Here is a 25,067-nt window from a genome sequence, read left to right on the forward strand (position 1 = left end):
TTCCTGTTTTTTTATTTTTTATTATACATTAATAGGAGTGGTGAAATTCATGACAAAAATATAGTGACTAATTTGAGCTCACCACACAGCACATACTCCTATAAAAACATTACAAAGTACTTATTAAACAGTGGTCATTCATTTCATTTGATCCGTTATGACCAACATTCCAGATCAGCACAAAGAAAATGATTGAAACCGGATTAAACATCATTCATATAAACAAACCAAAAAAGAAGCACAATGTACAAAATATGCACCTTTCAGTATTACAACTATACAAAGGTTGTTAAAACATTCCAGGTAAACACGTTACATTTAAGAAATAAATCTAAGCAGAAGTTGCCACTCACATATAGCCATTACAAAAAAATACGAGATATTGTGAATTGTGGCAGTTTGTATTTAATTATACCGTTACAGCTCAAGACCCTTATTTTGTCTGGTTTAGCCTTAGAAAAGCATGGTTTCTGGACAGTTTTACATCCATGTAATATCCATATAATGTGTTTGTGAATTTGAGTGTGTACAAGGCTTTTTGGCTTTCTACGGTAAAAGTCTTTCCACCCCATTGTAAAGTAACTACATTTGAAATCTGTGTATTCCAATCTATTTTGAGTTGTGTGTGGTAAATTCACCTGTGCTTTTTAAAACACCAAATGGTGCAATACACTAAACTGAATGTTCCCCCACTTGAGGAACCCAACCTTCATCCAAAGAAACAAACAAAAAGGTAACATGAAAGGTGTTGTTTGGACCACCTACAGAAAAGCCCAAACTGTTATTAGTACCAAAGCCGGAAAACTATAGGAGATAATGCCATGCAGAAGGACGTAAGGAGCAGTCTTTTCCACAATATCAGTGTAGCCATGAATAATGGCAATAGTTTCAAGATTATTATTATTTTTTTTTTAATCTGCTGGCTACTTAACCTTCATGATATCTTTATTTGGGGCTATAGCACTACATAATTATGTTCCCAAATGTTATTATCAGAGTGCTAAAGTGTACAAAATTTGTGAAGATAATTCTGTAATGCTATAACCCCAAGTAAAGATATCATGAAGGTCAAGTAGCCGGATTAAAACAAACAAACAAAACAAAATCTTGAAACTATTGCCATCCAAAGTGTTTGCACACAACACATCTATTTCAGATTCAGTTCAGTCTACTTTTTCTTTTTTTTATATAAATTTAGTCGTTGCCAATTATTTTTATTATTTTCTCCCAATTTAGAATGGCCAATTCTTTTTCAAGCTCAGCTCACCGCTACCACCACTGCACTGACTCGGGAGGGCGAAGACGAACACACACTGTCCTCCAAAGCGTGTGCCGACTGCTTTTTTTCACACTGCGGACTCACCATGCAGCCACCCAAGAGCTACAGTGTCGGAGGACAACGCAGCTCTCGGGCAGCTTACAGGCAAGCCCGCAGGCGTCCAGCCAGACAATGGGGGTCGCTGGTGTGCGATGAGCCGAGGACATCCTGGCCGACCTAACCCTCCCTCCCCCCTGGCGGCGCTTGGCCAATTGTGCGCCGTCCCCTGGGGGCTCCCGTCCACGGTCGGCTGTGGAATAGCCTGGACTCGAATTCGCGACGTCCAGACTATAGAGCGCATCCTGCACTCCATGTGGAGCGCCTTTACTGGATGCGCCACTCGGGGAACCCCCTCAGTTTAGTATACTGTGTATAGTATGGTGCAGCCTTTTATTAAACCTTGTCACTAAAATTGCCTACAATTACATCTGAATTTACTTGCGTTACCTTCAGTCCCATCCATACGCATGTTAGAATATCCACAAATAGTACTGCACATTTGATGAACTATAATGTAGTTTATCAGTATTTGAGCTTAAAAGTTGAAACATCAGGAAATCTTTTTTTTTTTTTAAAAACCCTGTTTTAGTTTTCTATATGTATACCAAAATCTATAACAATTGTACGTCCTGTAAAGACTTGATCAAAACAGACCCTTATTGTGGCAACTTCAACAAGCAGCACAATATACAAAAATACAGAAAGCTCATTTTTAAAAATAAAAAGTAAAATAGAAAGGGATTACTGCTATTGACACACCAATAAAATATACATTTAAGGAAAATGAAAAGGTTTAGCAAAAGTACATGCATCAAAAGCCCCAACAGAGACTGATCAGCTAGCTGAAGGGCCAAGACTTAAGTAATACTTACACTTAGAAAGAGTGGAAAGTAAAGCTTATTTTGTTTTCTAAAAAAAAAAAAAAAAGGGAAAACACAAGCAAACCATCAATAGCTAATGATTCATAAAACCAGATTAAGTAGATGTGCTAATAAAACCAAGTCTAATAATTTAGTGTAATGTACAAAAACAAAAGTATTACTTTCAGTTCAGTACATCTAAAGAAGGCTGATTGTTCTTGTTTAAAAGGGAAACATCTATTCACATGATTATACACTTTGTCTTCGACTTCTTTTTCTTCTTTTTGCCATCTTTGCTCATCTTCTCTTTGTGCTTTCGAATTTCTCGGACTAATGTGTAAAAGGCATCATCCACACCCTAGAGACAATGAGAAAAGAGGTGTTTTTTTTGTTTGTTTGTTTTTTTTACACACACACACAAAATTAGGTTTTTACTTCAAGTGCAAGTACAGTTTTGGCATAAAGACCTTGCTAGATCTCCACACTTACGATTATTCAGATGTTGCGATTATAAATAGAGTGGAGATTTTTTTGCTTGCAAGTCATTTTTAGGTACTTGGTATTTATGGGGCTTAGCAGTTACTGTGTTTATGTAGACAGGTACATTACCAATGACATTTATTTCATTTGAAACATTTGTAAAAAAATAAATATCAAATAGTCACACTGTCCTGTTGAACAGCTTTAGCAAGAGACCCTCAGCTTTACAGCTATGGCCAAAAGTTTTGCATCACCCTATATAATTAACTAATTTTGCTTCATAGTCGAATGAAACCTGTCGAATAATGTTACGTTAACATATCAAATGACATACCGCTTTGTAGTTTTCCATATACTTAACAAAAAAATTGACACATTTAAAAATGTGACATTTCAAAATAGAACATGAAATACTGTACTTCTATTGCGGCTTTCGCGATATCATTTTGTAGTTTCTTTGATTACATGACGTTAAATAAAACAAAATAATGTTCATAGGTTTTTTTTTTTGTTTTTTTTTTTATTAAAATATCTTAAAATTCTAGGTGATGAAAAACTTTTGCCCACAATGTCAAATGTCACAAAGGGCAGCCAAGACAACTTTAGCCCAGTCATTTTCATAAAAAATTCTGCTTCAGGAAAGAAATCTCATGGTTTCAAGTTGGGATGTTCCTGCTAATCTCTAACACACACAGCGATTCCCAACCCAGGTCACTTCTGAAGTAGTCTAGTATGTCAAGAAACACACAAGCTATTTAACCAGACTGTGCATGAATGACTGTGTGTCTACCCTAGTGTGAATAAAAACAAGGAATAGCTTGAAAGCTATGCTTCAAGAATAGTCCTCTAGCTCAGGCCATTCTAGACCTGGTATTTGTTCTTACCATACCCCAATTTAATTGAACCAATTGAACCACTATCTTAATTTCTTAATGGTCATGCTGTGTGTCTCTGGTTTAGCTTCTCAACCCCCATCAAATCCCACCTTGAGAAACTTACCCCTTTACATTACAACACATTTTTTAAGCTTCACACAGCGAGGGGTCTTTTCTTCTTTGCTGAGCTTTTTCAACCGGTACTGTCGGATCTCCCGTACCAGAGTATAAAAGGCATCCTCCACTCTCTGCAGTGCAAAACACAACTCCCTGAATACTCCACAAACCACGGGGGCACTATAGACTGACAGTGCATTGAGGTCCCCATTCCCAGCACCAACACAGCCGTCTCCCAGCCTTAATCTGGATGCATGTTATAAATGTGTGTTTAAGAGGGGTTTTTTTGTTTTGTTTTGTTTTTTTAAATGCAGAAAATGGAAATACTATTTGAAAGACTATTTGCAATGTATTTTGATCCATTAGGGGAGGCTGTTTAATGTATTCATGATTAATTGAATTTAAAAGTACAATTTTAGCCATATATGCAGTCTAACTTTACTATAACGAACCCTTCTAATAATGAACCCACTTTAACGATCCAAGCAGCAAGAACCATTTTTTTCCAATGGAAATTAGCCCTATTAGAATGAACACTTTTACAAAATCTACCCGGATAAAACAATCTTGATAGTGACTGACACTGAACTTTCTCCAGGGTGAATGTGTTATTCTCTCAGTGAAAACAAAGACCTTGGTAGGCTAATTCGAAGATAAGGCTGATTCATATAATCTATTGTAGTGCATTGAGAAAAGCAATCTACGCTGGATATGTTTTTCAAGAGAAAGTTCACGTAATTACTGTATTCAGCATGTAAGTGTACTTTTTATTTTTTTCATTTCTTAAATATACAGTTTAAATGTAGTTCTTGAAAGAACTACTGTATACTGTATAAAGATGTTCAATTCAATTTGGGTGTTTCTTCATTATTCTGATACAGCAGATTGCCAAACCCTATTATAGTGAACAACCTGATATAACAAACATTTCTCCAGGTCCCAGGGGGGTTCGTTATAATGAAGTTAGACTGTGTGTGTGTATTATTTTATATATATATATATATATATATATATATATATATATATATATATATATATATATATATATATATATATATATATATATTAACCTGCAGTGGATACTCTTTCATCATCAGAACAAATACAAATTATGATTAACAAAGTAGAGTATCCAGATATTTCAAGCATTGGATTGTAACTATTTTTCAGTGTTGCAAATAATTTCAAAAGATTTGTGGGTGTGCCTTTAATTTGAACCCAGCTACAATATAAATCACAAGTGTCAGTGTCCCAAGCACCATAAATCAGGAGTTGTGATTTTAGCAATGCAGAGAGAGAGAGAGAGAAACTGCCACCACCACAACTCATGCCCAATAATACTGAAACAGGGCTGGAAATAACTAGCAACACAGAGCAGAAAAGTGAGCTGTATGAATCTGGCTACTCAGCTTCCCTATTTGAATAGCAGTAATGTGCTGTGCACGGCATGCCAGTCTAAACTCGAGTTTAGTGCAAATGGTATGATTAGTATCCTGAAAAAACATTAGTGTTAAGACTAAAATGTATAGCTGGCAGTTTCCTGGCATGTCCTATTAAGTTATTTTAGGCTGTTAAAAAAACATTGCAGTTCTCTTAATTAGAAGCGAATTGATATGCTGTTTGCGCCATATTGATTGAGAAATGCAATACATACATATCGCTACTGACAGTTACAGCACCCATATATATATATATATATATATATATATATATATATATATATATATATATATATATTTTTTTTTTTCCTATGCCTACATATAAATGTTAATATGGATCATTGCCAATCAGTATACGTGTGTGACAATGTCTTATTAATGATTTTGCACACCGATAGGATTTATTGGGCAGCTACGGATATTTAAATATAGCTCTGTGTGAAGAAACAGGCTCTTGTTTGCCATCTCATTAATTTGGATTGCTTGGCTTTTAAGCGTCTTTCACCAGCAGCCATGATTGTTTTGCTCTGCATAGAAAAAAATTAGCAGGGTAATTTTCTGATTAATTTTGCAATGAAGTGATCAGTGAATTAAATTCATATGCAAATCTGCTAATCAAGAATTACTCTCCCCATTAGCTTATATGTTGCACCATATCTAATTTGAAAAGTTAAGAAATTACCCTGCTATAGAATTAATTGGAGCACAGCACTCTTACTTCCAGCCCTTGATTAAAAACAGACATCATTTTGCACAGAACCAGAGTGGGAAGAATGAATGAATGAATTAATTTTCAATTATCAAACTTAAAAACACACAAAATAACCCAAGGCATTCATTTCAATCACAGAATATCCATACTTGTATTACAGCTGGAGAGGCTCTACCAGACAGATACAGGATAATTAAATAACTTCCTTAATGTGGGGCCCATTAATAAATGCATTACAAAAAGAAATACATGCTATACATTACTGTCAGCTTACTACAGTGGCTTTTAAAACATGTTGTAGCATTTGTTATCATACTATTCCTATTATATAATAATTATCACTAAAGTTATGGGTTTAGATGTATAAATGTATGCTAAAAGTTATATATTTGTATTATAAGACTGCTTGTATGTTATTTAAAAAACTGAATATAAAAGAACATAACCTTAAGAGTGTAACACTGATAATTTCATTTTTTCAGATGAAATGAATGTCATTGCAGCCCGACGTCAACAGTAAACAGCCTGTTCACTGCCAAACATATGATGAGATAAATTCCAGGTTATAAATCATTCAAATCACAGCATTACTTTAGGTTATAACACATATTTACTCAAACAGACGCTGAGTAACATTTATGACCATTCCGAGGACAGTGAATTGTGCTTTCCCCTACCTGTCTTGTCTTTGCTGATGTCTCTATGAAAGGAATTCCATAACTTCTAGCTAAGTCCTGAGCTTGCTTCGTATCCACCGTTCGGGATGGAAGATCACATTTGTTGCCTACCAAGACCATAGGGACATCTTCAGAGTCTTTCACTCGTTTTATCTGCTCCCTGTGGAGAAAACATTGGATGAAGTATGAAGCTCTAATCAATTCTAGAGCTGACACCGGGATGCTCCGATTATTGTTACATCATTATAGGGTATCCTGAAAAAGTAAAAAGTCAAAAAAGTAATGCACTTATTCCATATCTGTGTCTTTCATTATCTGCCTTTTCTGTGTATTTGGTCATTGTAGTGTATGCCTACATGTGCACATTTTGAGCTGTTACAACATCCTCAGCTGGTATGCTGTTAAATTCCATACTAATAATTGAGTCAAGGTCCTGTAATGACCTGAAACAAACTGCATGAACAGTTCTAAAGACGCACCAAACTACAATACAGTATTTGACCAAAATAAGTGTGAAATACATAACTTTCTATACAGATTATTAGTATTTATATGTATGTGTGTGTGTGTATATATATATATATATATATACACACACTCAAATTTGTACCTGTGTGTACAGACAAGACAGTATTTGCCTTTTGAGCTTATTATTAGAATGGATTGTGACTATTAGTCACTGACAGTATAAGAAAATGGCTCACTTAAAGGGGATATATAGGGTTACCATGTGGCTCCAGATTAACCGGACGCTGCGAGACAGAACAGGATTTCAAACTTGCCTCTAAATTGAAATAAATGAAGGTGTAAATGAACCATCCTTAGCTACAATTAATAATGGTGCTTAAATACCCGCATGCGCTTCAAATAATTGTATTATACCAAGAATGAATTGCAGCCAGTCGCTATTTTTTTCTGTTTGTTAAAATTCAATCGCCCATATTATTCTGCAAATACAATCGCATCATCATCTCGATGCTCTATCGATAGATTAGCTATTCGTTCATTAAGATCTGATCAGAAGCAGCTGATCAGTGTGAATTGTTTGCCGTGCCCAAGCAATTCCACCACAGCAGGATTAATCTCAGCAAAGCTGGAGCTCATTTATATGTGAATTACTTTCAATTTAGGGGAAATTTTGAAATCCCGGTCTGTCTCAAAGCGTCCGGTTAATCTGGAGCCATATGGTAACCCTATAAATGGCTAAACAGAAAATGCACAGTACCTTACAGGAATTAAACAGATTTCAAATCGGTCTGCTATTCAGGCCATGACATTTTTAAATCATTTAGTTTAAAAAAAAAAAAAAAAAAGACGAACCCCTTTTGTTCCTCAGACCAAAGGCCCTGTAATTTCATTGTTGATGAGTGTGGCAAGTTTCAGGCCTGCACTGGTTAAGGATTTGAATACTTTCCTTAAATGCCATTATGATACAAATGACACAACAAACCAAAGTTAGCCATCAAGTTCAGCTCTATTGGCTTGCATTGGGTATACACAACCATTTGTGTGCATGCTGGATGATATTCAAATATTGCTTCCTTTCTCGCTCTTACAATTGCCATCAAAACAAAAAGGCCTTCCTTTCTGGAACTTTCAGCCTACAGTTGCTCAAAATAAGTAGCAGTTACAGCTTTTAAACACACAGGCACTGGTATGCAGTGCAAGCTTTTATACATGTCTAAAATTAAACTAATAATAACAACAACAACATGTGACCGTCGCTGGGACAATTTGATCAATCTCTACCCCATCAGAATAAGCCACAGATGGATTTTATTGGAGCATTGTACAGCGCAAGGTCTGCATTGATCAACGTTTTCTTGGGATTATGTATAAAGAAAAATAATTGGGCAGCTGATGAAATACAGGGAGATTCCTCACTGCTGTAAACCATATGTAGACTGTTTAAAATATCAGCACTATAGATGTTCTATGTGGAATGAAAACAAAGATCTCTTTTAGGGCTACTGATTTTCTGCGATTGTAGAATTAGGCACTGTAAACTAAATTAGGCATTTTGGGAATGGAATTTTGCATTGTTGCCTTTTTCTCCTGGCAACTCCAGTTTTCTAGGTTTTATTTCTGTTTTTATTGTATTTTTTTTGCACTACTCCCAGCCAAGTTGTTAATTCATAATGTGACTTCTCACGCTTCTCTGCTGAAATTCAACATGGTGGCTGCACCAACAAAGAAAAAAAATGCAATGTTTTAGTAAAAGACAGCTAAAACATTTTCTGACTGTCTATATCAGGATGGTGGGATCCTATTCTGCAAGTTTTGTGTCATTTGATTGGTTATGCACGAGTCAATACCATTAAAGATCACATTGTCAGTCATAAACACGTAGAGAAGAAAGCAAAAAAAGATGACAACCTATTGGCAAAGCCCTGCATTCTTCCATGCTGAAAACCTATTGGCAAAGCCCTGCATTCTTCCATGCTGAAAAACTCAGATCTAAGGTACTGCGCTCAAGGCAGAGCTTTCCCGAAGGAAGCTAAATTCATTGCGTATTTCATTATTGTTTTAATGAAGCTATAATTAGCAATGTTAAACCATGACCGTTTAATGAAATCATAGTATTAAACTTAGCAAACAACATGAAGGCAGAATCAGCAAAGAAACAATTGGGAGGATTAATTATGCATTTACATATTTAAATTACAATCAGGTGATACACAGCACTGAACCTGTGTAGAGCAACAAGTCAGTCAACACGCCTTTTTTCTCTCAAAGTGTTTCATATTTTATCCTGGTTAATGCCAGTAAAACAATAAACTTAATTTGTGGTGTACTGTAAATAGGCTTACTCTCCCATGACATTGCTGGACTATTACTAAACTGTTTACTTTTAAATTGTTATTGTAATGCCATCAATAAGATAAAAAGACTGAACTACAGTGTTAGTGGAAGACTGTAAATATGATTCTCTCACAACAATGCTGGACATTTGTTTTCTGAACCGCTGTAATAAAAATATAATGAACAGTGCTTAGTGTAAAATTGAACATGGAAGTGTGACACTGCAGCTTTCAAGTCAATACCATGACTTCTGACAGCTGAAGATTTCAGGTTTTGTCACCGCATGGCATCATTAACCCAGTGGCAGTAATGTTCATATATTTGCCATGCTGTATATCCAAAATTCTCTTTCTTTATACTTACCTATAGTGGTGTATATCTTCAAATGACTTAGTATTATTAATGGCAAAGACACAGAGAAAGCCCTCCCCTGTTCTCATATACTGGTCTCTCATTGCACTGTACTCCTCTTGACCTGCGGTGTCGAGAATGTCCAACAGACACGTCTCCCCATCGATTACTACTTGTTTTCTGTACGAGTCCTACGAGGGAGATGAAAGCATTGCAATGATCCAGCGCAGGCTTTAGCTAAACAAAGCCGTGTTTCAGTCAATATATAAAACAAAAAGGAAAAAAAGTGCGCCAGTTAGCACTTATTAATTTTATATAATTAGTACCCATATAAATGGTCATTCACACCATTGTTATTATTCAAAGGGACTTAATTGAATAAAAACAAACTGTTTTATTTTGACCGCGTTGCTCAGCTTTGCCCAAAAACAAAGAAGCGGTGGCTTAATTGAGAGATTTAAAGCTGAATATTTCAACCATGTTACTTTGTATTATTGGGAAAACCTTACAGTGGTTGCAGGGACCTTGTCACTAAAAAAAAAAAAAAAAAAAGCACAGTAAAAAGGCCAGAACATTAAAGTAATATATACAGTGCTGTGAAAAAGTATTTGCCCCCTGTCTGATTTCTGCATATTTTTGACACTGAATGTTATCAGATCTTCAACCAAAACCTAATATTAGATAAAAGGGACCCTGAGTGAACAAAACACAAAAATTTGATACATATCTCATTTATTTATTAAAGAAAGTTATGCAACACCCAATGCCCCCGTGTGAAAAAGTAAATCGCCCCCTTAGACTCAATAACTGGTTACGCCACCTTTAGCAGGAATAACTGCAAGCAAACGCTTCCTGTAGTTATTGATTAGTCTCTCACAGCGCGTGGAGGAATTTTGTCCCACTCCTCCATGCAGAACTGCTTCAGCTCTGTGACATTTGTGGGTTTTCGAGCATGAACTGCTCGTTTCAGGTCCTGCCACAACATCTCAATGGGGTTTAGGTCTGGACTTTGACAAGGCCATTCCAAAACTTTAAATTTCTTCAACCATTCTGATGTAGAACATTGTTTCGGATCATTGTCTTGCTGCATGACCCAGCTGCACTTCAGCTTCAGCTCACGGACGGATGGCCTGACATTCTCCTCTAGAATTATTTGATACAGAGCAGAATTCATGGTTCCTTCAATGATGGCAAGGCGTCCAGGTCCTGATGCAACAAAGCATCCCCAAACCATGACACTACCACCACCATGCTTGACCGTTGGTATGAGGTTCTTACTGTGGAATGCAGTGTTTGGTTTTCACCAGACATAACGGGGCCCAAAATTTCTTTTGTTCGTGGCATGATGTGCCTCTAGAACCTGTGTGCTGACAACTTCACTCTGATGGTAAGGGCCAAAGTTAGTCAGATTTATATTGGGCAGGGCTGGCCCAAAAACAGGCCTGGTTGTTAACCAAAGTACTCAAACAGCTGACCCTAATTATTTCTTTAATTGGGTTAACTAGGGGGGACAATAACTTTTTCACACCTGAAGATTGCATGTTTGATTACCTTGCACACCAAACAAATGAAAGAAGCACCAAACTTTGGTGTCATTTTTTCTCTCAGACTCTATACTACTACAACCCACCAAAAATCTGACCAAATACAATGTGAAAAATGTGCAAAAATGCAGAAAATCAAACAGGGGGCAAATACTTTTTCACGGCACTGTGTGTAATATATTATATATATATATATATATATATATATATATATATATATATATATATATATATATACACACACATACATACATACACACACACATATATATATTTATACATACATACATACATACACACACACACACAAATATATTGTATATATATTGTAACATGTAAACATGGCAGTACAATACAGAGTGTGTAAATTGATCTGTCATATTATGAACATTGTTTTAATCAGTCTTTGGTCAACACATGTTTCAGTAAGCCATTCATGTTTAAAAGACAAAGGGTTTAGTGGTCATTTCTCCTGCCAATACAGTTCTGATACGATGAAAACATGTACCTCTATTGTAGGGTCATATTCATCCACAAAATGGTTCTGAATAAGTTGTATTGTCAGGGCACTCTTCCCAACGCCTCCAGCTCCAACCACCACAAGCTTATATTCTGTCATTTTCAACTGCAAGACACAGAAAACAAGACGACTTTAAAAAAAGAAAAATGCAGGACAGGGAACAGCAACTTCAATCCAATCAGCTTCTCTGGACTCCACAGTTTCACACACTGAGAAGCAATAAACATAGGTAATTATTACATGTCTTTAATGTTTTCCACATCAGAGAACGCAAAGGCGACATGATCATGCATAATTTCACTTTTTTTTGTGACAAAGGATCAAAATGGATGTCCTTACAAAACAGTAAATGGGGCACAAGTCAGTGCTTGACTTGTACTTCAAACTTTTACTGTACACTGTTTAAGGTCAATGGATTTCAAAAGTACAGCATTTTGAAGTCCGATTAAACTACCTTAAAAACATAAAAACATGTACTGCGTCTCATTTACTACGGCTCAGGGTCTGTGCGTGCAGCATTTTAAAAGCTACATGTGAATGACACACTTCTATCACGACAGTAAAAGGTTTGCTTTTTTTGACATACAAAAGACAGGGTGTTTATAATGAAGTCACTTTACTGCTATGGAAGAACACAATCAAATATGACTGGTGGGTGTACCAGACATTGGGCAACAAAAAATGTAGCAGAATGCATTATTTACAGTGGCAGTCGGTGTTTCAACTTGGCTATGAACGATTCTTCCACAGAGACCGCATTGTACCAACTGACTTCATAGAAACCCTATACATTTATATAGTATGTTCACACAGATTCAGGCATGGGAAATAAGGACTCCCATTTTATAGCAGTTTGATCATATTTATACCAGGTTTCACTGTAAGTTTACTGGTTTAATATGATTACACATAAAGAAGCATCAGGATATGGTGGGGGTTCAACTCAAGCTACAAAATATCCATGTACAAAAGAAACAGAAGCATGATTTGCACAGAACTAAAAATCACCACAGAATGTTTACTGACAAATCAGTGAAATTTTGTCCCGTGCGAACCGTCCATTTATTTTTAGCCCAGATAATTCTCAGGAGGTCCTCTGATTTTGTTACAGTACATCAGGACCTTCTGTAAAATTATAAACTCAGGCATGCTGTGTCTTATTACTCCCGTAAGAATACACCATGCCAGTGTTGTGTTAGAATGGACAGCATTCCAGGGTATTCACAATACCAGCAATACCAGCCTTTAGAATAAACCATAATATAATATTAAAAGTTGGCATGATCTGTCCTGAGACTTTACAGTTCAGTAAAACGTAACGATTGGGCATAGCCAAATTGGGGACGGGCTAAAATACAAAACATAATTGGCGAATCTTAATCGGATGCTTTGAACAGTGCATTTGAAGATATTTATGCAAATACTCAAAATGGACAAAATGGTTATTCTAGCCTTTGGAAAAAATAGTACAACAAAATGAGTTATTTATACCCGGTTCATGGTTAACGAATCATGCACAACATCGCATTTCATTTTGAATTTACCGACTACTAATCCACATCTGGGAAGTTAACAGATGTCCTCTGCTTTTGACCACCACCAACCAACCTATTTTTTTTATTTTATGGTTATACCATGCTTCAATTCTCTGCCATACAACAAACATCCTGTGGTTTGCCATCAGAGAACTAGCGGCAAGTTTTTACAGCTGCGGTTCAAATACCCATTTTTACAGGCAGCAAGATATTCATGATGTAAAACGCAAGAATTCTTGATTTATATTTTGTGTAGCTAGAAATAGGTTAATGTTTCATTGATCCCAAAAAGTATATAGAGAGGTTTCAAAACGTAGTAGGCTCCTAGAGCTGGAAGTTCCTTTTAGTGGGACTAGAGTTCACCATTTGTGTGGCAAGCTTATTTTTAGCTTTGTTTTGTTTTATTTATTAAATCCAGCGCTAGGATTACCATTGTTGGTACCCTAGAGTCGGGCCTGTGTTGTTAATAAATCTGTGCGCCTGTGCGGCGTGTCAACACCCACTGCTCCGTGTCTGATTCAGGGACATCAATAAGGCTGTCGGGCTGTCAATAAGCAAATCAGTCTGACTCAATCTGATGCTGGTCAGGTTCCATCTGTGTGCACAAAGCGCTTTGGTCAGGCTCTGCTTTTCAGCAAGACATTTAATAAAAAGGAGAAGGAAGAAGGCCAATAATACAAAGCATGGGTTTGGCAGCATGAGCTCATTAAAGTTTATATGACAGGCATGTAATTGCAATGAACACAATTCTGGAATGCCCCTAAAGTAGTGGAATAGTACAGCAATGATCACATCACATGATTAAGATTAGTTTAGTGCGAGTTTCTACTTGAACAGGCACTAGAAACAACAACTTTGAGTCTGTTTTTACCCTGTCCCTTTACAATAACCTGGAACAGAGAAGCAGCCACCCCTCCCCAATTAACCACAAACAATTAACGTTGCATAATATAGCAGCAAAGTATTAAATACTGAACAACTTTGTTATTTCTTTATTTTTATGTATTTTCTGCCATTTTTATTCTGCATTTAACATGTGTAATTGGCTAATTTCTTCTGAAAGTAGTTTGGAAGCTTGTAAAGTGTAAATGTGTTATTTGAATGTTTAGATATTGGATTACGAAAACATACTCCAAAAGCCTCAGAACCCAAAATAACTGCAAGTTGACCAACACAATTTCTAGTGTGGATTACTTACTGTAAAATATCTTCAAATATATTTAGAAATATCTTCTAAACTAGTTTGTTCAGAAAGTAGCCTGAACCCAGTTCACTAACAATTCAGTATTGTAGGCTACTATATATTGCACCCTTTTATACAAAAGGCAACTCATTCACAATGGCTCCAAGTCCCTTGGTTAAACAAAGTTTTAGATTGTTCTTTTACACAACAAATGACTAATTAATTCCATGAAATCGACAGTTGAAATATAAAAAAAGTCTTTCCTGGTTATTATCAATCACTTGTATAAAGAAAAGCGGCTTGCTAACTTTCAAAAGACCACATCTGCCTCACAGTACTACCTTTATGTACAGGAACATAGAAGTGGCTCTTTCACCACACTGTTTTTATCCTCCACCCTTGACAAGTGGGAGGCCTACCCAATTATTCATCTGTCTACTATCTGGAATGAGCCAGTCCTCCACTAAGGGATAAAACACTCATCCACAATGGTGGGGGGTACATTTCGTTGATCCCAGTTAAGTCTGCTAACACTAATTTTCATCATGCAGGATAAACAATGTACAGTAATCATTACAAAGGGGTTTTCGCATTCCAACCCTAGTTCACACAAATCCTTCATATTGTTGGCATACTTCCAGCAGAACGATCGCCTATGCTTTTAATAGAAAATAATGGGGGCCTAATATCTCAGGTTTAATTGACTTTTAGAAGGCACTTCATTAAAAGTAACAGTGAATTTTGTGTAAAACTGACCTTGTTCCAGTGGTCTATAAGAGCTCTTGACAAATCAAGACAACCCTGGTTGTGAATCCCAGTTCAGTTCGACATTTCTGTGTTAACGTGGGAAACGTGCTTTAATTTTACCTCTGAATTACAAAAACAAGGTTATGTTTACCAAAGAGCTTCCCTATGTGATTTCCAAATTGAAACAGCATACAATATGAATGGTGCTCCTTTCTCAAAATATTTACCTCTATGTCCTCTATACTGCCTAAGTCTGGGAGCGTGATTTTGAATATAGAAAACCCAATACAGTACCTCCAGAAAAGTCCCTAAAATTGTATTTCTAAACAGCACATCAAAAATAGGCCAACTGTAAGGTTAAGGATTTGCTTTCTGTTTTAAACCAACAATTACATGATACATACAGAAAGCTCCAATACCAAGTGAAGCCTGAAACAAGCCAATTCCTATAGTGTAAAAACATGATCTTAAATCTTTTGATTATTGTAAATCACTGTGGAAAAAGAATGCTGCTTTATGTGTATATGTATATATAGGATATACAGGTATAAACAAAATGTTCATTAAATTAACAGATCATGCAAGCAGGGTTTAAAATAAGTACTTGTGTAGTACAGAAATGTGTGTATATATATATATATATATATATATATATATATATATATATATATATATATTATATTATATATATATATATATACCCAACAACAAACTTTCCCTTCACAAGCCAGACTGAGCAGTTTTACTGTCCAGCAATACCCATCTTGCCCAACCCCATCTTGCACAGACTACTTACTCGAAATAGGACTCTACATTAATTTAGCCTTAAAGATTGCCTTAAGCAAAACGGATTTCATTTGAAACCACACAAAAGAAACATCCATTTAACTCCTTTAAAACTAGAAAGAAAAAAAAAAATCAATGCTGTACAGCAGCATTACTTTATATTTACTAAATTGATAAAGTGAATGAGGTAGTATATTAAACAATACCACCCGTAAGCGCTTGCCATGTGATTTAATATTTTCAGGCCATGAACATATAAAAACAGGGTAAATAAAAGGTATACAGTAAAGGGTTACTCAGAGTGTTTGAATGTTTACTCTTTTTCCAGTTTCTAATTTTTACCTGTGAAATGTTGTGAAGACAGATTCCAGAGCACAGGGTAAAAAAAGGCAGTACAGCTGGTATCTTATTCACTTTTGCACAGACATCAATAAACTTGTAAAAACACAGGAACATCTAAATTCCAGAGTTCCTGTGTGCGCTGCTCTCAAACGGACTGCATATCAATAGGAGGATTCTGTTATTACAGCTCCTCCATGTAAATCAAACGTTGCTTTACACTGTTTTAGTAAAATGAGCCTTTTGTTGTTGGTTTTATTGCATCAGTAAAATACAGTCGATCATGTGAGCTGCCGAAATCAATCACCTTTAACTACCTTGATGACATATGGTAAGTGACGATACCACAGATGAAGTGTATGAGTAACCTGATAGTACATACTGTATTACAGTAAACAATGCATATCCCACTGCGCCACACCAGGAAATAATTTGTTCACTTGGCTCAGATGAAAAAAAAAAAAAATAGAGAGAACATTTCAGTAAACCCCTGAAGATGATTTCTTCATTGTACAGTACAATACCTCACTCACAGGTATTATGAAGACAAAAATTACCTGTAATATGGTTTCTTTGTAGAATGATGAACTCCACACACAGAGTGAACTCCCAGTCTCCATGTTGCTTGGGTCAGGAGAAAATCTGATCTCTTTCCCAGAGATCCTTTATATAATCCTTTCTTGGCACCAAGTAATGTCCCTCCTCTATAAAGTCTCCCCTTCCTGGAGTATCTATATCCAAATTTCCAAACCAACTACCCAAAGTGAAACAAAGAAAAGGGGGCAGGAGGGTGGGATATAGGTGTGTGGAGTTCATCATTCTACAAAGAAACCATATTACAGGTAATCTTCGTCTTCTTACCTCGTATGATGAACTCCACACACATAGTGAACCCTACCATAGGAAATAGGAAAGGGGTGGTAGGTTAGATAGTAGTGCCCGAAGCCACAGATAACATGGAGTGAGCAAAAATTGGCTGAGAAGAAGAGACATTTAAGTTGTAGTGTTTTGTAAAAGTCTCGGAGGAGGCCCACGTGGCTGCATTGCAAATGTCTTGAAATGTCCGGGTATGTAAGCCATCTGTATGTGGATGTCCTGTGTCCTGCACCAATTCCAGATCTTTAAGGCCAGGAGGCACAGTTCCCACGACTTTGTGCCTCCCTGGTGATTTATGTATTTTACTGACGTGGTGTTGTTGGTAAGAACTAGCACGTGTTCCTGTCTTAAAACTGGTGCAAAGTGTTTCAGTGCCAGGAAGATAGCTAAAAGCTCCAGATGGTTTATGTGGAGATTTCTTTATCTTGGTGACCAGGTTCCCTGTACTTGTGCTTCCTTTAGGTGTGCTCCCCACCCTAGTAGGGAGGCGTCTGTATACAGGCGGAGTGTCGGATGTTGTTGAGACAGCTGTAGCCTGCCTGTTACTCGAGGTGAGGATCTTGCTTCTGTTGCCGCTTCCAGAAACACCTTGATGCGACGAGAGGTTGGAAGAGTTGGGTTCCATGAAGGAGACAATGATGTGTCTCACGTGTAATTTTGCGTCTCTTACCAGGGAAACTGCTGCTGCCATGTGCCCCAGAAAATGTTGAAAAAAATGTGCCGTTAGCCTGGCTCCCATGTTGAAATGACCTGCCAACTGTCGAATGGTGGTCACTCTCTCCTCTGTGAGATACACCTTCCCTTATATTGTGTTGAAATAGGCCCTAAAACACAAAAGACTGTGCTGGGGAGAGCGAGGATTTTTCCCTGGTTACTAACAAGCCCAGGTCCTGAAACAGCTGAAGATCTGTGTCTCTGTGTTATAATGCCCTTTCCCTGGATAGGGCTCTTATCAACCAGTCGTCAATGTAGGGGTAAACGTGGATGCCCTTGTTTCGTAGATGTGAAGTGACTTCTACCATCACCTTGGTGAACACTCTGGGGGCTGTGGAGATCCCAAAGGGAAGCACCTTGAATTGGTACACACCATACTTGATGGCAAACCAAAGGTATTTCCTGAAATTGTTGTGTATGGGAGGATGAAAATAGGCATCCTTGAGGTCTATAGAGACCATCCAGTCTCCGGGTTGAACTGCTTTTATGACAGTGTCCAAAAATACAATTTTTAACTTTTCTATTAAGACGTATTTGTTCAGGCCTCCGAGGTCTAAAATGAGTCTTAACTTCCCGTTCTTTTTGAGTATTAAGAAATACCTGGAGTAGTGACCCTGCCTCTGCGAAGATGAGGAAATATGAAACTCTTGCCCCTACTGGCAGAAGTGAGGGGTGGACCGACACCGGTTGCTGACCAGGAAAATGTCAGGAGAATGCAGAGGGTCTGCCTCTACCTCTGGCAAAGCCACGGAAGGATCCGTATGGCGTGGAGCCTTGTCCCCTTTGGAACCTGCTCTGTCCTCCAAGGGTTGATTGTGTTGGCTGATGCCTGAAAAACCTTTACCTATTAGGGGGTATGTCTCCGCCTGTTGTTGAGCAGGATCTAATGGCTTGCCTTGCCTCCTTCATCTCTGTTAGGTAATCCTTGAGGTCAGTGCCAAATAGTAAGTCTCCTTGAAATGGTAACTCCATGATCTTGGATTGTGTGTCAAGAGTTAAGGAGGACGTCTTCATGTGAAGAACTCATCTTGCAGAGAACACTTGCTACAGCCCTAGCATACTGCCTGCAGCAGAATTTTTGCAGTATTGTTTCCCTCTTCTGCAAGTTGCATGGCGAGTTTGATGTTCTCTGGAGGAGGAGTCTGTAAGGCATCAGACACCTTGCTCCATAATTTGTGTTGATATTTGGCTGCGCGGATTTAATAACTGTTGATGCGCATATTGCAAGTGGAGGCAGCGTAGTCCTTCTTCAAGAAGGTATCAATTTTCCTGTTTGCACCCACTGGTGTAGAGAATTTGGAAGATGCACTGGTGGTTGGTGTAGACATTATGGTATCTATTTTGGGCTGCTTAAAAAGATGTTCTTTGTGTCCAGTAGGTATTCTATAGAATATATCTACTCTGTGTAGATATGATGCAGCACATGCAGGTTTTTTTCCATAAAGCCTCAACGGGCCTCCAGACTGCCTCATGGAAGGGAAAACCTTGAACGCTTGTTTATCCTTTGCATCTAAGATGCTCAGGAAATCATCTTAACTGAAGTCTGGGTATTGGCGTTGAGAGAGAAGCATATCATTCTCAAAACCGCCTCTGCATTAGTGTATACCATTGAAACACCACCTCCAGTTACTGACCCGTCATCATCCTCTCCCATACTGCGTGTGTCAGCACAGTAGTATTGGTCTTGCGCACTCCAAGCTGCTGCATCTGTGTCAGCCACCGGTGTTACCTCTTGTAGAGGTACAGGTAGGGGTCTCGGTAATGGCTGCTGTATCTCTCTCTGCTGCCGTGGGAATGAATGGATTTATTCGTTCTCTTCCTTGGGGGAGACCGGGTGGAGCTACATTTGTCTTTTAGTTGACAGTTTAGCTGATGAAGTGCGTGATTTTTCAAAACACAGAACTGGGGGAGAAGGAGCCTTTGCCCTTTGAATCGGTGTGTCTGACATGTCAACACTCATAAGACAGACCTTTCTACCACAAGATGGTGAAAGAGGAGAACCACACAGTGAACACACAGAAGGAATGTGTATGAAAAGACCGATAGCCACCAGGAATAACTAGCAGTGCTAGAGAGAAGAGGAAAGGGAAAAAAATTAGACATTTTATGATTTTATATATATATATATATATTGCAGTTCTATGAATAAACTTGATTTGCTATGGTGCTATTTCAGTAAAGAAACCTGGGTGTCAGTCGCTCTTATGTGCCCCTGTGAATGCAGGGAGCCAGCAAGCCCCTGGGTGTGCTAGACCTACCACTGAGATGAGGTGTGATGGCTTTGAACATTTCCCAGTGTTTGAGCCTGTTAGGAGGATATGCACTGAAAGTGTTGTGTTCTGTTTTATTGCTAGTTTACATACATATACAACTATACCTCCAACCTGAGGTACAGAACCCTTTTTGAGCTAGGGGACACATTTGGCAACTACTTTGTTTTTCTTCATTTTTTTGCAAAATGTAAAAATGAGACATGTAATCTACCTTATTTTCATCAGTCTTTCAAAATATGAGCAAAGAAAAATTCTAGCAAGTCAGATTTTATGTGTGCCCTATAAAGAGAAAAGGATCTCTGGGAAAGAGATTGGCTTTTCTCCTGACCCAAGCGACATGGAGACTGGGAATTCACTCTGTGTGTGGAGTTCATCATACGAGGTAAGAAGCAATATTATTACAACATGCTTACCAAAGCTTACTCTTACATTTTCTTGCATTTAATAGATGCAATCCCCCAATACCTATTCGTACATAGCTAGTACACCTCTGGAACCAGTATTTTTTCATTTCTTTCTTTATTTTTATTTTTTTAACAGTTCTATACACATAGTACACAAATAAATGTGTCTTTGTAGGTGGTTGTGTACAGTACAGTATCGAAACCAAGATAGCTCGGCTACACAGGACATGAACATTTTACTTTTTCATTTAATCATCAGTGACATTCTAGGAATTTACAAGCACAAGAGAATATAATATAGCACAGACTAGATGTACATCATTCGAAAAAACAAACAGTTTGTCCTAAAAATTAAATACAGCTAGAAAGAAGCTGGCAGCTTAAAGGATAAAATATGAAAAAGGCACAACAGGAAATCAAAACTAGCTTAACCAAAATGAAACAGTGACATATGTAGCTACATAGACAGACACCTCCTCATATCCTCGGATTCTGACACATTCAGTAATGTGTCAGAAATGTGTACAGAAGGTCAACCATGTCACATCAGATACTTTCTAAACACAGTAGAAGAACTGTGCAACATACATGTATGGGATATGCATCCCTAGTGGGGAGTTATTAGGTTACACTATAGTGTTTAAATAATGTGTAACCTAATTTCATTAGCATATTATAACACAAAAATAAAATGGTATAAACACTAGTTCATCTATTTTGGAACTACAAAATAATGCCACAGTAACAATTAACATACAGTATAAATTAGGATAGTAAATACAATGCCAATTGGTTATAAGTTGTCCCTTTATACTGTAGAACTGGTTATAAGGCATAATATAAAAATATATTTCCCTGATTACAGAGCTATACAATGGGTTAATGTATTTAGATACATATGTAATAAAAAAAAGCATGTAAAGTTTTAATCAATTTAATACTGTGGTGTTTGAATGGGACAGACTTTTTTAAAAAATTACCTTTTTGTTTTGCATTCCACATATTCATTTCATTCTCCCCACTGGGGCTTCATTCCCTTCACTCGAAAGCGTGGCAAGTGGCTGTAACTCGTTAAGTACTATCAACGCAATACTGTAAAATCAGTAGACTGTGCCTCACTGTTTGAATGAAGTCTAGAGAACCTTAGCACCCAACTACTAAAATACAGCTGCTTGCTCCACATACCTGAAAGACCATGACTAACAATTCAACTATAAAAGCCAAAGCATTCTTAACAATTAAGGAAAAAGAAAAAAACCTGTAGATTGAAATCTGCCTCTGATTTATATGAAAAATAGCCTTGTGCAATCAAGGTTTTAAAATCATGTTTGTGTATACAGGGGTTGGAGAAAAACAAAAAAGTAAGGATCTGGTCCCTGACATAAACCTGCAATATATAAAAGTTGCATACCTACATTACTATCATTCTAGAAAAGACTTTCAATCTGTGTCCTATCAGCAAATGCTCCCGGCCCTACACCCGATTAGCATTGTGGAAGTGTTCTGTTTTATAGAACCAACTTCTCCTAAATAATAATAATAATAACAACAATAACAATAAATAATATTATATATATATATATATATATATATATATATATATATATATATATATAGTTGGACACAAACAAAATACTAGCAAATCTACAGTTATGGCCAAACGTTTTGCATCACCTAGAATTTTACGATTGAGACGAATAATAAAAAAAGAAAAACGAAATACGCAACACTATATAGACATAATTGATATTTTATAAATCGTCACGTAATCAAATAAACTACAAAATTATATCGCAAAAGTGTACCGGAAGCAATAAAAGTACAATATTTCATGTTAGATTTCGAAACGTCACATGTGTCAGTTTTTCGTTAAGTACTATATATGGAAAACTACAAAGCAGTATGTAATTATCTTAAAGTAACATTTTTCAGCCGGTTTCACTGGACTTTAAGCAAAATTCGCTAATTCTATACTGGTTTGACCATAGCTGAAGACTATTAACCTCAATTTCGCTACATATACCGATATGTTCCTCCTATAGTATCGAGGACATTTAACATAACGTCATCTAGTGTGTACAATGTATCATAAACATGACAAAAAAGTCACAAAATGGAAAGCGTGGCAAGTGGCTGTAACTAACCTTCGATAAATCACCGATTCCTCCAACCAGTTTTTTTTTGTTTTGTCTGGGGCATTTCAAGCAGTATCCTCTCCTATTTTCAGAATGGTAGCCTGTAATGCATTGGTCTCAGGAAATTAAACAAGGCAAGTTTTAATGCTCTTAGTTTATATAAATGCATTCGCCCCAACAAGTTTAATGACTTGTAAAAAATACTACTACCTGCTTTGCAAAATAATGGCATTTGAGTGTCAAATATACTAGTAAAGTAAAAGGTCCACATAGATAGTAGGCCAATTTAGGATCCTTCTACTAATATCCCATTAGGGGTTCACAGTAAAATGACAATAAGAAAATACATTTTGATTGGAAAACCAGCCACTTCATTCAAAGCGCCCAGCGTTTTAAATACCAGCTGCATTGTTTTAAATATCTAGTAGCACAATCTCACATACACACCGCATAGATCTGCATTGCGGAGCTACCGAGAAACAAACTCCATGGGCGTTGTGTATTTTTTTTTTTTTTTAACTCGATCGTAGTACATACACGCGATACATATTATTAAACATATTTCAATTGCAATATAAACAGGCTAGTAAAGTAAGCACAGTTCTTGCAGTCACAGTGTGTGCGCATTCAAATTAAATCAATAAAATAACAAGTGCTACCTCTTTTTTTGATTTTATTTTGTTTTACCTTTTGCTTAGGGATTCCACGTCCAAACTGTCAAAAACAAGCCCGTTTAAGTTGCTACAGCAATTCTTTCCGTAAATACATCCACATCCTTAGAATACAGCTGCCCTTCTAAAGCGCATTATAGTCCGGGTTTGTTGTATATTACAATGCAGTAATTTGCAGGTTCTGTTATCAATGAAACTTTTTTGATCCTTGCTCGGCCGGATTACTGCAAGGCTGATGTACGGCCCTCAAAAAAAAAAAAAAAAAAAAAAAAAAAAAACTGGGCGGATACTGCATATCGGAAAGCTAACTTGAAACACTTACCCAGAAAGCAAAGTAGTACAAATCTGGGGAAACCCAGTTTTGTTTGATTTCCCCCTGCTTCCTCCTCGTCAGTGTATTTTCGAAAATGTGCCTCAGAAAGCCCTAGCGTGATTTAGGACCTGGAAGTGTTTAAAAGATAAATAAACAAATGAGGCTATGCTTATAACTTAAGCCTCAGAGAGAACGAGCACTGCGATGCTTTGCTGTAGCACAAAGGAGTAGTGGGCGTCACTAGCGACTACCTACCTAATTGAGGAATGCAAACTAAAAATAGGCCATCAAATTACATGTATTTGGTTGTTGAACTATTCAAACGACATGTCTGTGGCAGTAAGAAATAAAAAACGAATAATTAATACTGGGGTCTAAACCTCTATATATATACCCTGCCCTCGTCACTGCTTGAGTTAACTCCTTAGTAAGATTACCATGTAAATTAATACACATAATATGGTGTTTCAAACTAGTTATGTGTCTACCTGTGGTACCAAGATTATTAAGAATTCATTAAAACCATACAATGCTTAATTCACGTATAACACAACACCACGACCTTTACAAGACTTCAATCTATCTAAACAGCTCAGGAGCAACACACGGCCTTAAATAGGCTCTATAAATACTCGGAATATGTTTAACCCGACGTCACTGACGAGCAAGTGCCTGATTGGCGCTTCCCTGTCAATTAGGCTAAATTGCTCAAGGTATGATGACGTTTCAGCGTGACAGAGCACCTTGATTGTAACCCAAGATTCCTCCTTGTGGCGTGTTTGTTGCTGGAACCTGTGTGATAGTGTGTAGCAATATAATAACAATGTTGCCAAAGCGCAGTCTCTCCACGAACGTCGTGTTTATTGCACTGCTGTTTGTTTGGGTTTTTTTTTTGTTTTGTTTTTAATTGCATTTGTCTAGACAGTCACAGTCACATACAACAATCAAATTAAATAAATAATATTGACTAATAGGAATGTAACTTGTCCGGGCATGAAATCTGCCTTAACTAGCTTGAGTCCACTTTATTTCCCACTTGGGAAAATGTATTTTTTTTTATTTATAAAATATTATAATAAACCTAATAACAAGACTGACAAACTGTTGAGTGAATGCAACACAATACGTGCTACAATGTATATCCATTCAAAGGCAGCATCAAATACGTTTTGTTAAGTTTGTCACTCATCCCTTCCTATTGTAGTGTTCTTCCTGGGTTGAGAGATTATGTCAGTGCAGTATATTTACTGGAACAAGTGACGTTTCCAATCATCTACTGTATATTCCATACTGGGGTTGTGTTAGAACCTTCCACTGTGTTATACTGTGATGTCATAAGTTTTAAACATCATTTATACTGGTTGTTGTGTTGATATTTTGCCCTGACTTACTGACT

General features: G+C 37.1%; 1 protein-coding gene across 6 annotated transcripts; it reads right to left on the reverse strand.

Moving 5' to 3' along the window:
• Window positions 1–24,263, reverse strand: LOC117419957 (GTPase KRas). 6 transcript variants are annotated; one of them, XM_058986163.1, is made up of 7 exons: window positions 24,200–24,263; window positions 23,681–23,799; window positions 11,684–11,800; window positions 9,644–9,822; window positions 6,479–6,638; window positions 3,658–3,781; window positions 1–2,536 (listed from the first exon to the last, which is right to left on the reverse strand). In XM_058986163.1, exons 3-6 carry the CDS (start codon window positions 11,792–11,794, stop codon window positions 3,662–3,664), a joined length of 570 nt encoding a protein of 189 aa, XP_058842146.1. In that variant the 5' UTR covers window positions 11,795–11,800; window positions 23,681–23,799; window positions 24,200–24,263; the 3' UTR covers window positions 1–2,536; window positions 3,658–3,661. The 6 variants fall into 6 exon arrangements, with proteins under 6 accessions (XP_058842146.1, XP_058842147.1, XP_058842149.1 ...); XM_058986164.1 differs by lacking the exon at window positions 24,200–24,263 and adding an exon at window positions 23,927–23,975; XM_058986166.1 differs by lacking the exons at window positions 23,681–23,799; window positions 24,200–24,263 and adding exons at window position 3,449; window positions 23,375–23,608 and having other exon boundaries at window positions 3,666–3,781.
• Window positions 24,264–25,067: the final 804 nt, after the last annotated feature.

Source organism: Acipenser ruthenus, chromosome 14 (genome assembly GCF_902713425.1).
Source record: "Acipenser ruthenus chromosome 14, fAciRut3.2 maternal haplotype, whole genome shotgun sequence".
In the NCBI taxonomy this organism is placed as follows: domain Eukaryota; kingdom Metazoa; phylum Chordata; class Actinopteri; order Acipenseriformes; family Acipenseridae; genus Acipenser; species Acipenser ruthenus.